Raw genomic sequence first — 15181 nt, forward strand, 5'->3', positions numbered from 1 at the left:
CATACATCCTACTTTGACTGTATATTCCCTTTCGACTTGAAAAGTTGGAGCTCATGGGTAGGCAATATACATCAGGTCAGTGTCCTGCGCTAGCTTCCTACTTTAGGCTCCGCAAGCCATAAAAATAGGTTCAACAGCCATGTAATCTGATATGAAAGATTTGCCAAATAACAATGCATCTTGAATGCATGGGGAGATGGCAATGACCATACTGGAGTTGCAAGCGCCAGTTTAATCTTGCGAGTTTCTTCTTGCTTGACACAGATAGTTTGTTGAAATGGACCGTGATGTAGATAATACGAATGTATCAAATGATTGGTGAATTGAAGTGTTGCATGACAATGCAATGGATGAGCCTATTGTATGTTGGAAAATAGGTCGTATGCTTGGAGCTATTGAAGCAGTTCGGTTTCATTTCGTTAAGGTTATGGTTTTTCTTGATCATGAGTGGAGTTTTTGAATAAATGATGTAAATATTGGCACCATTTAAACTTTACATTTCACGAGTTGGGATAATTACAAAATTAATTGACGAATCGCGTTGAAGTCTCACTTCATAACTGTTTGATTACCTAGATTGCATAATAAATTACCCGTACTTGTTTCAGTGCCAGCAACTGCACCAACGCGCTGCTACACTCGGAAAGCAGGGGACGTTCACTATATAAGCCGCAACAACAGCAAACCCGACGTACATTTAGCGCCATCTGTGGACGGCCTATCGAACCGCGCCGGCGCAGGCGCTCCTCTGTCCCAGTTTCTCCATTTGTATCTTTTTCTCCACTCGCATTTCGCCTTTCCTCCGCAGCTCCTTGCTCAGCAGCGAGCGAGAGCAAAGCAAGCGGGCGCTCTTCCCGGCGCGTATCAGTGTGGTGAAGAAACACAGAACCTAGCCACGGCATGCGCGCGTCCTACTCGAGCCGCAAGCTCCGCTAAAAGTGCCGTCGCACACCGGTGGTCCCCACCGCCGCGATCGGAGTCGACGGAGAGGGCCATGAACGTCGGCTGAAGTCGGCAGTCCGTCGCACCGGTCCCTCGGTCGACCCAAGTCTTCGCGCCGTCGTAGCTTCGTAGGATATGTCAGTGCGGATGCTACGGCGTTAGGCTTAGCGTGCTCCTGCGGCTCCTCTGAACGTCACTCCCCCTCTCCTCGGAGCAGAGCGGTGCGTTTCTGCGTGTTGTTGTTGTCGTCGTCGTCGTGATCTTCTCAAACGCACTGTCCTCGTCGTCGTCAGCGATGGCCGATGAAGACGTCGTATTCGACGATGTCTACGAAATGCACGAGTTCATCGGGAAGTGAGTACTGCGCTTGCAGTTGTCTTTTCAACTCGCGCGCGCGCGCGCGTCGATAGCACAGACCGGCTGGTGTTACCTGAATGACAGTCGGTCAGGAGGGTGTGTTTCCGCAGCTGTTTTGGCGTGCGCTGTTTTACGGCGCCTCTTGAGACCGTCCGTCCGTTCAAAAATTCGGTTTGAGGCGGTCCTTGACTGAGCGGAGAATCTTGTATAAAGCAAATATAAAACGAAATGTACTTTATTCGCTCTTATTCATGAGGGGGATGTTCTCTTATGTGCGCCGGTGTCTTACGGTAGTATGACGTGTTCCGGCGAGTGTAGGTAGATGGCATGGGCACATCGAACAGGTATGGATCTTATTTTTGTTCTTTCCACTTTTTGAGGAAGGTATGCCCCCAGTCGAAATTATATACTATATTATAAAGAAGCGGAGAAAGCTGTAGAAGTATTTTGTGACACTAACCTATGTAGATATGCATACACCTCTGTATATGAAGAGTGTACAGAGAGGACGTGCGGGTCGGTGTCACGAGGATGTTGCGGGCATACGTGGGCGCCAGTCTTACCGCAAAACGGGCACACCCTGCACGTCCCTATCCACCCAAAGTGCAATAAATATCAATATCACATACGCGCGGCCAACAAGAGGCTAGAGAAACTACAGGTGAATTCTGCATTTAAGTCCATTCTGCATTACGTCTCCAAAGGGACGGCAGCTGAGCACTCTTGTCCCAGTCGACTGCTTGCGTAATCTCTCGTTGAGTGCGTGGGCATATCGGTGTTTCTTCCGGAGATGGTGCCCTACTCGAGATAGCAGAATTATCGTTTCTCTCAAGATGCGTGAAGCCATTTCCGCTGCGTAAAACAGAATATCTTGACTGGCTCACAAAGGCATGCTAAATCGATCTTTCGGCGCTTCCAGCTTAAACGCCTATGAATTAAAATTATCTGCTGTAGGTTTAAAATAGCAGCAAAAGCACCTCTCACATGCTCTCTACTCGCCATGATTAGTCGTTTCCTCCTCTCTTCACTTCCTCTTTTCCAGCGTTCGCTCTGCTGAAGCGTTGTGGGAAGGGCTTAAAAGGCGATGATGCTGCCAAACCACGGCCTTGAACGAAACTACAGTAGTGATGATCACTATGTGACAAATGGCTTCTCGCATGCACCCCTCGTTTTGCTGTGATCGTTGGAAAACGTTGCCTCGCTTGTAAGATCAGAAGGGACCTAATAGGTGCAGGAAAGACGCCTACAAGCGCTGTATTCATCCGTCGAGGGGCAAAGCTGAAAGGTGTCGCAACAAGTGGTCGACAAGAGATCTGTCTGTGACAGACATAAATGAAGACGGCTAGAAGAGGAAAAGAAAAGATCGCGGAAATGCATTTCTGATGTACGACACGCGTCGTCCTGTAATGCCTTATTTATTTTATTTTACGTAAAGTCTTCGCAAAATGCGCGTGGCGGTTCCTCTGGCAATTTTCTGGCCGAGTCTCCACTCCAGGGCTCACGGTAGATTGAAGCCACGGCGGAAATGTAGGTCACGGTTGCCCGGAAGTTTTTATAAGCGGTCTTTGAGAAGACAAAAACAGGAAGCGGTCACAAATACTTACGTCTACTCGCGTTACAGCATCGGAGCTATGATTCACTATTTTTCAGAACAAGATAAAGAGCGCACCTTGCGTGCATGGCTTCTATTATTGTTATTAGTAGGTCTTATGTTTGTACCAGTAATTGTATTATTATTAGTATTATTATTGTTATCGTTTGTCTCAAGATCAGTGAAGCCATTTCCGTTGCGTGGAACAGAATATATTGAATGGCTCACAAAGGCCTGCAAAACCGATCTTTCGGCGCTTCCTGCTTAAACGCCTATGAATTAATATAGTCTCCTACAGGTTTAGAATAGCAAAAAAAACAACAACAACAACAACAACAACAACAAAAAAAAAAACACCTTTCACAAAGCTCCATGCCTTTCGCCGTGCTTTGGCCAATGGGATTGCGCAATAACCTAATACAAAAAAAAAAAAAAAAAGAATGACGAAAACAAAGGCGTGAACGTAATAATAAGCCACGCCTTGTGTTAAGCTGTCAGTCACCCTAAGAGTTTACAACACGAACAAATTCGTAATAACAAGGCTCAGACCTTTCTTTTTCGCGCAAAACCCGACATTTCCCCATATTTAGGCCCCAAACATGTTTCTTGAAAATTGCACTCTATAAAAAGCCCGTGAGTCTGCTTTCCCGCACGACAGTCGGAGAGCCAATCGCCGCAACTTACGGAGGCAGCTCAGCGAATAACAATGCCGAAACATATGTTTAGACCAAAAAACGCAGACTGAGTTGTGACAATAGTGAGTTTTAGTAAACCGTGTTTCCCGCTCCGCTAAGCCCCTCCGCTACCCGGAACTCTACAGCCAAGGCCATCGGCGCGCAGGCGCAGTGGCGATTAAGCGCTCCGCTCTGGAGAGCGGCTGCACAAAAACGATCTACTAAAACTCCCTATTAAGCAATGCAAGCGTGACGTTTTGCATTGCTTAATGTCACAACTCAGACTGCGTTTTTCGGTCTAAACAGATGTTTCGGCATTGTCATTCGCTGAGCTGCCTCCGTAAGTTGCAGTGATTGGTTCTCCGAGTGTTGTGCGAGAAAGTAGACGCACAAACATTTTTTAGAGTGTATACCCGCTTTTTTTTACCCGAATTCGAAAATTGAATTCTACCGTTTTCCAAACTGCTCTACTTCGAAAACATTCTCTAGGAAACAACGAGTATATATGAACATGAGCGCTAGATAGCCCCCCACCTCGGAACCTAGTTTAGATTGCATGTGTTGGCCTCAGTGAACTTCAGTGACGTAGATCGAGCCACCAAATGTCGCTTTTATACACATTGTGAAGTGCATTCTTTGCCCTCCTTCTCCCCTGTTCCAACCGGCGCAGACAAAAAAAAAAAAAAAAAAGATTGGAAGAGCTGAATGAGATTTTACTCTCGAAACTTTGTTTCGACGGGTACAGCTAGCGGATATTTTGGTCCTGTCGTACTGAAATGATGTTGTGCATCCCAAATGTTCGCAAGTTGTGATGTTGAGACCGGAGAGTTCTCAGATGCTGCGCATGCTGATAATTATGTAAGCAAAAATAATTCACGAACATTCGAAAAGCCCGGGTGAAATACTATGTTCCAATTTGTGTACTTTATGAAATGAAATGAAATCTTTATTTCTAGAAATTTACTCTGCCGGACCTCCGGACAAAAAGCGACCATATGATAACTTGACTGGGTCTGACGACTCGATTGTGACTTCTCTATGTCTAAATATAACCCGAAAAACCGAATTCCCCATTCGTTGATTTAAAAAGCCCGATTTCTACCCACTAAAAAAGTCCATTATTCCTTAGCCCCTCACAAATTTTTGCACGAGTTGGTGGTAATTTTGAAAGGGGCACGTTTCATTGTGAAGCCTCAGTATACATCGACTCCATCTGTCACCTGATTGGAACTCCCAACATACCATCCATTCAGCTATATAAAGAACTAATCACCTTTGCTAATACGCCGGACTCTTTTTTTCTTTTTTTCTAGCAAAATTGCTTACTGTTTTGTAGCTTTATTGCGTTTTTTTTTTTTCGTGCGTGAATACGCATTATTTTCCTTTTTGTAATGCCCTATGGGCCTTGAGGGTATCGAAATAAATAAATAGAATAAATTATAGCTTTGTATGATTTACTAGCAGTGCGAGTGCGTTCCTATTCCAATGCGTTCTTAGAACGAAGCGCTGGAGCTTTCCCGGAAATCGAGAAGTTTCCTCGAAAGTTGGGCCGCGCATCGAAGTTCGCTGAACCGGGCTTTATTCGGCCCAATGGGCCGCCGTCACCAATTACTGTCCACTCGGGAAGCGCTGAAAGCGCCATTAGATTTCACGGGGAGCCTCTGGTTAAATATTCATGCAGACTGACGGACTAGAGAAAAAAAAAAGGCTTAATTTAGTTTTTTTTTTGTTTTTGTTTTGTTTTTTGTTTTTTCCTCCGCGGCGACTGTTTTATGCGTTAGTACTCAATAGGGAGATTTCGTAGACCGTTTTCCCACCTCCGCTCCACACTCCGGAACGAAGACGTCACTACAGCGCATGCGCGGCGCTAGCCTCGTCCGCAGAGTCCCGGAGGCTCGTAGCTGGTTGCAGAGCAGTGATTTCCCTACACACCCCCTAGGGGAGGTGTAGAGCCCTCCCCCGTTGTTTTTCTGAATGCACCCCCTTTGTTAGCAACGACTCCTCATTCTCAATGCCCCCCCCCCCCCCCCCCCCCCTAATTTTAATTCCGATTGCGTAAAACGTTGCGGGGCGGCGGAAACGATCCACGAAAACTCCCCAATTACACTTAGGGTTGCCTTCTGTTTTGTTTTTATTTTACGGGCAGTTTTGTTTTCGAAAACGTGGATTAGTAAGAGCTCTCGCCTTACTCAGATGGCGTGTTGCTCCGATGTGTCGGTTAAATGTGGATATGCGCGACCCTAGCCAATTCTTGAGAGCCTAGATCTAAAAGAGGGAGCAACTTAAACCGTGGGGCGCGTCTGTAACGGAAGACGCCTTCTGCACCGATTGATCGCAAGTGCGCATGCGCTGGGCTGTCGGGTGGCGAAAAGAAAAGAGGGCAGAACGGCTGAGACGCTTACAGACGCTTACAGACGTTTCATCGGAGCTCGTATTGCAAATGCGGACCATAATTTATAAACCACGTGACTCCGTCGAACAAGTGGAAACTCTGCTACGCAATTCCAGAGGAGGCGCGGCGCCGCCCAACGGCTGTGGCGTGAACTTTAGAAATGGGGAAAAATAGCGAAAGATGGGGTAGATGGTACATAGTTCCTTTTGACAAAAGCGTCACGAAACAAGGACATAACTTAAGAGACACAGCACAAGCGCTTGTGCTGTGTCTCTTGCTTTATGTCCTTGTAGCGCATTTGTCGAAAGAAAGAGGGAGCTCGCGCGTCTGGCGAAATGCGCACCGAAAACTTGCGCGACCTGGCGACACAAAATGTGAAACAGGAACGGGGATTATAAGTGCCGCACTGTTGGAGTGAGAATAGATAGGTTCACGAGCGTTCGTATAGGCGCCTAAACCGCCTAATTTTGATCCCGTACGACGTGCGTCGTCACAAAAATAAGTACATTCGGAGTCTCGGAGTCGAAATAAACAATCGCCACAAAAAAAATATTTTTTTTTTCGTTGGTTTGGCACTCGTTTAAAAGTCAGTCCTACAAAAAAATTTGAAAATTAAAAAAAAAGCAAAAACACGAAAAAAACGATATATATATATTTTTTTCTCTTTTATTGAGCGTGGTTTTAGCGTAATCTTGAAAACCCACGCGCATGATTCTGTGTCTGTTTTCATCCGATTCTCTCTCATCGCTTGGGCGGGCGCGCGGGGACATTTTTAATTTTCTGTCCCCGCCCTCCAAAAAAAAAAAAAAAAAAAAAAAAAAAAAAAAAAAAAAAAGGTGTTTTAAATGTCTCTCGCCTAGGAGATAAGGAAAGAAATATGTTTGGAAAAGAAACGCAAATTGTACTGTGGAATTCCGAAATTTAAATGATTTCTCTCGACGAGGAGCCTTTCATTTCTTCCTGGCGTTTTGTTTTCTGCATGACTGCTCAACGTTCCCCGGGTGTTTCTAAAGTAAACAAAAGGAATGGTTTTATGTTTTTATTTTTTTTTTAAGAATATAGTGTATTTTTTGTTTGATTTTTATTTTGTCATTGAAAGCTGGAAAAACAAGGCATAGTGATAAAGCCGTACGAGCTAGAGCTGCGCATGAAAGGCGACCAGAAACAACACTCTAGCGTCAAGGCTAACTTTGCGTTTATTATTTATTTCCATAAATTTATTGCACGCTGCAGACCTTTAAGTTCCTTGCAAAATGGGCAGTGCAAACACCTCAGTCAGTCTAAGAAGAGAATGACGAATTTACGTCATGTGAAACCGGGGCTCGAGGGCTCCCAATTGCCTGATCCCATCATTTTTCCCTTCTGAATGTACAAAGAATAAAGTTTTCAACAACAACAATAACAACAGCCTCAGGCACCGAGGAAGAAACGCAAGAGGCCTCGAGCATCTGGTTCTCGCAGCCAATGAAATTGAGGCATTAGCCGATCAGGATACAACCAATCATGAAGCGAGGGGGGCGAGCGTAGTAAGCCTACGGGGCGAACCCGGAGCCCCTAGCTGATTGGCTTATTTTCAAACGCGTCAGAAGTGCGCACCCGCCTGGCACAGGGCTCGAGTCTTGGGTCGCTAAAAGGCCAGTGTTTCACGCGTACACGGATGCCGCCTCGGAGATTTGCTCGCTTACTGCCCTTGGTAGCGCGTCGCGCGTCGACGCTTCACACTTTACTGTCACGAGCCGTCTTATCTCGAGCAGCGAGTGCATGAAGGTCATGGTCGTCTCCTTCTAGTGAAAGAGCGGGACGTTCAAATAGACCAATCAGGTCCCTGGATTTGCTCCGTGGTTTTACGTGGTGAGGAAGTCCCAATGCATGCCCGGACCGGGTAGCCCTAGAAAAGTTGCGATCCGCGTATACTTCTTTTTGTGCATAATTATTTTATTATATATATATATATATATATATATATATATATATATATATTTATAGGTAAAGTAAGGTAAATATAAAAACAATGGACCGGGAAAAGTTAATAAGTGAAAGATGCGTACTGTCGGAGTTACTAATTCGAAGTTTATTACGACGTTTCGAGCGGGGACCGCTCTTCACCTGATGAAGAGCGGTCCCCGCTCGAAACGTCGTAATAAACTTCGAATTAGTAACTCCGACAGTACGCATCTTTCACTTATATATATATATATATATATATATATATATATATATATATTTATAGATAGCGCGTCGGATTTGATGCCGCAAAGGGTGTGAAACTTTCAGTCTATATAGTTCTACAGGCTAGGTTATACAATCTGAGAAATGTAGAGCGTTTATTTTCCCTCCAAGCACTCGGGAAAAGCCAGTGGCCGCATTGAGCTCGTTCATGACCAGCTGCCGTTCGAGACTTTTTCGCAGCTCCAATCGAGGTTTTGACTCCACTCCGTGAAGATCGAGATGGAGTCACGACTTCTGTGTCGTGAACTCTCAAAACGTTCGTTGTGAATCCCCTGGCCCCTACGGACTGCAGCCTGAAATTATGTTTGTGTATGTGCGTGTTCTCATCCTGGGTCATGGCACGCGCAATGCGTGCCGGTTCTCACCTTTCTGCTCAGCGCGTCACCCAGGGTCAGTTTTCTTTTTCGGGCAAATAAAGATTATTATTATTATTATTATTATTATTATATATATATCTTTATATTTCTTTTTTTTAGATAGCGCGTCGGATTTGATGCCGCAAAGGGTGGGAAACTTTCAGTCTCTATAGTTCTACAGGCTAGGTTATACAATCTGAGAAATGTAGAGCATTCATTTTCCCTCCAAGCACTCGGAAAAGCCAGTGGCCGCATTGAGCTCGTTCGTGACCAGCTGCCGTTCGAGACTTTTTCGCAGCTCCAATCGAGGTTTTGACTCCACTCCGTGAAGATCGAGATGGAGTCACGACTTCTGTGTCGTGAACTCTCAAAACGTTCGTTGTGAATCCCCTGGCCCCTACGGACTGCAGCCTGAAATTATGTTTGTGTACGTGCGTGTTCTCATCCTGGGTCATGGCACACGCAGTGCGTGCCGGTTCTCACCTTTCTGCTCTGGGCGTCACCCAGGGTCAGTTTTCTTTTTCGGGCAAATAAAGATTATTATTATTATTATTATTATTATTATTATTATATATATATCTTTATATTTCTTTTTTTTAGATAGCGCGTCGGATTTGATGCCGCAAAGGGTGGGAAACTTTCAGTCTCTATAGTTCTACAGGCTAGGTTATACAATCTGAGAAATGTAGAGCATTCATTTTCCCTCCAAGCACTCGGAAAAGCCAGTGGCCGCATTGAGCTCGTTCATGACCAGCTGCCGTTCGAGACTTTTTCGCAGCTCCAATCGAGGTTTTGACTCCACTCCGTGAAGATCGAGATGGAGTCACACCTTCTGTGTCGTGAACTCTCAAAACGTTCGTTGTGAATCCCCTGGCCCCTTCGGACTGCAGCCTGAAATTATGTTTGTGTATGTGCGTGTTCTCATCCTGGGTCATGGCACACGCAGTGCGTGCCGGTTCTCACCTTTCTGCTCTGGGCGTCACCCAGGGTCAGTTTTCTTTTTCGGGCAAATAAAGATTATTATTATTATTATTATTATTATTATTATTATATATATATCTTTATATTTCTTTTTTTTAGATAGCGCGTCGGATTTGATGCCGCAAAGGGTGGGAAACTTTCAGTCTCTATAGTTCTACAGGCTAGGTTATACAATCTGAGAAATGTAGAGCATTCATTTTCCCTCCAAGCACTCGGAAAAGCCAGTGGCCGCATTGAGCTCCTTCATGACCAGCTGCCGTTCGAGACTTTTTCGCAGCTCCAATCGAGGTTTTGACTCCACTCCGTGAAGATCGAGATGGAGTCACACCTTCTGTGTCGTGAACTCTCAAAACGTTCGTTGTGAATCCCCTGGCCCCTTCGGACTGCAGCCTGAAATTATGTTTGTGTATGTGCGTGTTCTCATCCTGGGTCATGGCACACGCAGTGCGTGCCGGTTCTCACCTTTCTGCTCTGGGCGTCACCCAGGGTCAGTTTTCTTTTTCGGGCAAATAAAGATTATTATTATTATTATTATTATTATTATTATTATTATATATATATCTTTATATTTCTTTTTTTTAGATAGCGCGTCGGATTTGATGCCGCAAAGGGTGGGAAACTTTCAGTCTCTATAGTTCTACAGGCTAGGTTATACAATCTGAGAAATGTAGAGCATTCATTTTCCCTCCAAGCACTCGGAAAAGCCAGTGGCCGCATTGAGCTCGTTCATGACCAGCTGCCGTTCGAGACTTTTTCGCAGCTCCAATCGAGGTTTTGACTCCACTCCGTGAAGATCGAGATGGAGTCACGACTTCTGTGTCGTGAACTCTCAAAACGTTCGTTGTGAATCCCCTGGCCCCTTCGGACTGCAGCCTGAAATTATGTTTGTGTATGTGCGTGTTCTCATCCTGGGTCATGGCACACGCAATGCGTGCCGGTTCTCACCTTTCTGCTCAGCGCATCACCCAGGGTCAGTTTTCTTTTTCGGGCAAATAAAGATTATTATTATTATTATTATTATTATTATTATTATATATCTTTATATTTCTTTTTTTTAGATAGCGCGTCGGATTTGATGCCGCAAAGGGTGGGAAACTTTCAGTCTCTATAGTTCTACAGGCTAGGTTATACAATCTGAGAAATGTAGAGCGTTTATTTTCCCTCCAAGCACTCGGGAAAAGCCAGTGGCCGCATTGAGCTCGTTCATGACCAGCTGCCGTTCGAGACTTTTTCGCAGCTCCAATCGAGGTTTTGACTCCACTCCGTGAAGATCGAGATGGAGTCACGACTTCTGTGTCGTGAACTCTCAAAACGTTCGTTGTGAATCCTCTGGCCCCTACGGACTGCAGCCTGAAATTATGTTTGTGTATGTGCGTGTTCTCATCCTGGGTCATGGCACACGCAATGCGTGCCGGTTCTCACCTTTCTGCTCAGCGCATCACCCAGGGTCAGTTTTCTTTTTCGGGCAAATAAAGATTATTATTATTATTATTATTATTATTATTATTATATATCTTTATATTTCTTTTTTTTAGATAGCGCGTCGGATTTGATGCCGCAAAGGGTGGGAAACTTTCAGTCTCTATAGTTCTACAGGCTAGGTTATACAATCTGAGAAATGTAGAGCGTTTATTTTCCCTCCAAGCACTCGGGAAAAGCCAGTGGCCGCATTGAGCTCGTTCATGACCAGCTGCCGTTCGAGACTTTTTCGCAGCTCCAATCGAGGTTTTGACTCCACTCCGTGAAGATCGAGATGGAGTCACGACTTCTGTGTCGTGAACTCTCAAAACGTTCGTTGTGAATCCCCTGGCCCCTTCGGACTGCAGCCTGAAATTATGTTTGTGTATGTGCGTGTTCTCATCCTGGGTCATGGCACACGCAATGCGTGCCGGTTCTCACCTTTCTGCTCAGCGCGTCACCCAGGGTCAGTTTTCTTTTTCGGGCAAATAAAGATTATTATTATTATTGTTATTATTATTATTAATATATCTTTATATTTCTTTTTTTTAGATAGCGCGTCGGATGTGATGCCGCAAAGGGTGGGAAACTTTCAATCTATATAGTTATACAGGCTAGGTTATACAATCTGAGAAATGTAGAAGGTTCATTTTCCCTCCAAGCACTCGGGAAAAGCCAGTGGCCGCATTGAGCTCGTTCATGACCAGCTGCCGTTCGAGACATTTTCGCAGCTCCAATCGAGGTTTTGACTCCACTCCGTGAAGATCGAGATGGAGTCACGACTTCTGTGTCGTGAACTCTCAAAACGTTCGTTGTGAATCCCCTGGCCCCTACGGACTGCAGCCTGAAATTATGTTTGTGTACGTGCGTGTTCTCATCCTGGGTCATGGCACACGCAGTGCGTGCCGGTTCTCACCTTTCTGCTCAGCGCGTCACCCAGGGCCAGTTTTCTTTTTCGGGCAAATAAAGATTATTATTATTATTATTATTATTATTATTATATATATATCTTTATATTTCTTTTTTTTAGATAGCGCGTCGGATTTGATGCCGCAAAGGGTGGGAAACTTTCAGTCTCTATAGTTCTACAGACTAGGTTATACAATCTGAGAAATGTAGAGCCTTCATTTTCCCTCCAAGCACTCGGAAAAGCCAGTGGCCGCATTGAGCTCGTTCATGACCAGCTGCCGTTCGAGACTTTTTCGCAGCTCCAATCGAGGTTTTGACTCCACTCCGTGAAGATCGAGACGGAGTCACGACTTCTGTGTCGTGAACTCTCAAAACGTTCGTTGTGAATCCCCTGGCCCCTACGGACTGCAGCCTGAAATTATGTTTGTGTATGTGCGTGTTCTCATCCTGGGTCATGGCACACGCAGTGCGTGCCGGTTCTCACCTTTCTGCTCTGGGCGTCACCCAGGGTCAGTTTTCTTTTTCGGGCAAATAAAGATTATTATTATTATTATTATTATTATTATTATATATATATCTTTATATTTCTTTTTTTTAGATAGCGCGTCGGATTTGATGCCGCAAAGGGTGGGAAACTTTCAGTCTCTATAGTTCTACAGGCTAGGTTATACAATCTGAGAAATGTAGAGCATTCATTTTCCCTCCAAGCACTCGGAAAAGCCAGTGGCCGCATTGAGCTCGTTCATGACCAGCTGCCGTTCGAGACTTTTTCGCAGCTCCAATCGAGGTTTTGACTCCACTCCGTGAAGATCGAGATGGAGTCACGACTTCTGTGTCGTGAACTCTCAAAACGTTCGTTGTGAATCCCCTGGCCCCTTCGGACTGCAGCCTGAAATTATGTTTGTGTATGTGCGTGTTCTCATCCTGGGTCATGGCACACGCAATGCGTGCCGGTTCTCACCTTTCTGCTCAGCGCATCACCCAGGGTCAGTTTTCTTTTTCGGGCAAATAAAGATTATTATTATTATTATTATTATTATTATTATTATATATCTTTATATTTCTTTTTTTTAGATAGCGCGTCGGATTTGATGCCGCAAAGGGTGGGAAACTTTCAGTCTCTATAGTTCTACAGGCTAGGTTATACAATCTGAGAAATGTAGAGCCTTCATTTTCCCTCCAAGCACTCGGAAAAGCCAGTGGCCGCATTGAGCTCGTTCATGACCAGCTGCCGTTCGAGACTTTTTCGCAGCTCCAATCGAGGTTTTGACTCCACTCCGTGAAGATCGAGACGGAGTCACGACTTCTGTGTCGTGAACTCTCAAAACGTTCGTTGTGAATCCCCTGGCCCCTTCGGACTGCAGCCTGAAATTATGTTTGTGTATGTGCGTGTTCTCATCCTGGGTCATGGCACACGCAGTGCGTGCCGGTTCTCACCTTTCTGCTCTGGGCGTCACCCAGGGTCAGTTTTCTTTTTCGGGCAAATAAAGATTATTATTATTATTATTATTATTATTATTATATATATATCTTTATATTTCTTTTTTTTAGATAGCGCGTCGGATTTGATGCCGCAAAGGGTGGGAAACTTTCAGTCTCTATAGTTCTACAGGCTAGGTTATACAATCTGAGAAATGTAGAGCATTCATTTTCCCTCCAAGCACTCGGGAAAAGCCAGTGGCCGCATTGAGCTCGTTCATGACCAGCTGCCGTTCGAGACTTTTTCGCAGCTCCAATCGAGGTTTTGACTCCACTCCGTGAAGATCGAGACGGAGTCACGACTTCTGTGTCGTGAACTCTCAAAACGTTCGTTGTGAATCCCCTGGCCCCTACGGACTGCAGCCTGAAATTATGTTTGTGTATGTGCGTGTTCTCATCCTGGGTCATGGCACACGCAATGCGTGCCGGTTCTCACCTTTCTGCTCAGCGCATCACCCAGGGTCAGTTTTCTTTTTCGGGCAAATAAAGATTATTATTATTATTATTATTATTATTATTATTATATATCTTTATATTTCTTTTTTTTAGATAGCGCGTCGGATTTGATGCCGCAAAGGGTGGGAAACTTTCAGTCTCTATAGTTCTACAGGCTAGGTTATACAATCTGAGAAATGTAGAGCCTTCATTTTCCCTCCAAGCACTCGGAAAAGCCAGTGGCCGCATTGAGCTCGTTCATGACCAGCTGCCGTTCGAGACTTTTTCGCAGCTCCAATCGAGGTTTTGACTCCACTCCGTGAAGATCGAGACGGAGTCACGACTTCTGTGTCGTGAACTCTCAAAACGTTCGTTGTGAATCCCCTGGCCCCTACGGACTGCAGCCTGAAATTATGTTTGTGTATGTGCGTGTTCTCATCCTGGGTCATGGCACACGCAATGCGTGCCGGTTCTCACCTTTCTGCTCAGCGCATCACCCAGGGCCAGTTTTCTTTTTCGGGCAAATAAAGATTATTATTATTATGATTATTATTATTATTATTATATATATCTTTATATTTCTTTTTTTTAGATAGCGCGTCGGATTTGATGCCGCAAAGGGTGTGAAACTTTCAGTCTATATAGTTATACAGGCTAGGTTATACAATCTGAGAAATGTAGAAGGTTCATTTTCCCTCCAAGCACTCGGGAAAAGCCAGTGGCCGCATTGAGCTCGTTCATGACCAGCTGCCGTTCGAGACATTTTCGCAGCTCCAATCGAGGTTTTGACTCCACTCCGTGAAGATCGAGATGGAGTCACGACTTCTGTGTCGTGAACTCTCAAAACGTTCGTTGTGAATCCTCTGGCCCCTACGGACTGCAGCCTGAAATTATGTTTGTCTATGTGCGTGTTCTCATCCTGGGTCATGGCACGCGCAATGCGTGCCGGTCCTCACCTTTCTGCTCAGCGCGTCACCCAGGGTCGGTTTTCTTTTTCGGGCAAATAAAGATTATTATTATTATTATTATTGTTATTATTATATATATATCTTTATATTTCTTTTTTTTAAATAGCGCGTCGGATTTGATGCCGCAAAGGGTGGGAAACTTTCAGTCTATGTAGTTATACAGGCTAGGTTATACAATCTGAGAAATGTAGAGCGTTAATTTTCCCTCCAAGCACTCGGGAAAAGCCAGTGGCCGCATTGAGCTCGTTCATGACCAGCTGCCGTTCGAGACTTTTTCGCAGCTCCAATCGAGGTTTTGGCTCCACTCCGTGAAGATCGAGACGGAGTCACGACTTCTGTGTCGTGAACTCTCAAAACGTTCGTTGTGAATCCCCTGGCCCCTACGGACTGCAGCCTGAAATTATGTTTGT

At 45.0% G+C, this 15181-nt stretch overlaps 1 protein-coding gene across 3 annotated transcripts in view; it reads left to right on the top strand.

Annotated features, from left to right (window-relative positions):
- The first annotated feature begins 706 nt into the window (after nucleotides 1–706).
- Nucleotides 707–15181, top strand: part of LOC120846815 (peripheral plasma membrane protein CASK) — a 463921-nt gene continuing 449446 nt past the window's right edge. For all 3 annotated transcript variants that reach the window (XM_042293965.1, XM_042293966.1, XM_042293967.1), the window contains exon 1: nucleotides 707–1296. In XM_042293965.1, the coding sequence (XP_042149899.1) occupies nucleotides 1238–1296 (59 nt within the window). In that variant the 5' untranslated portion in view covers nucleotides 707–1237. The remainder of the gene's footprint in view (nucleotides 1297–15181) is intronic.

Source organism: Ixodes scapularis, unplaced genomic scaffold, assembly GCF_016920785.2.
Source record: "Ixodes scapularis isolate PalLabHiFi unplaced genomic scaffold, ASM1692078v2 PGA_scaffold5__190_contigs__length_132052651, whole genome shotgun sequence".
Taxonomy (NCBI): Eukaryota; Metazoa; Arthropoda; class Arachnida; order Ixodida; family Ixodidae; genus Ixodes; species Ixodes scapularis.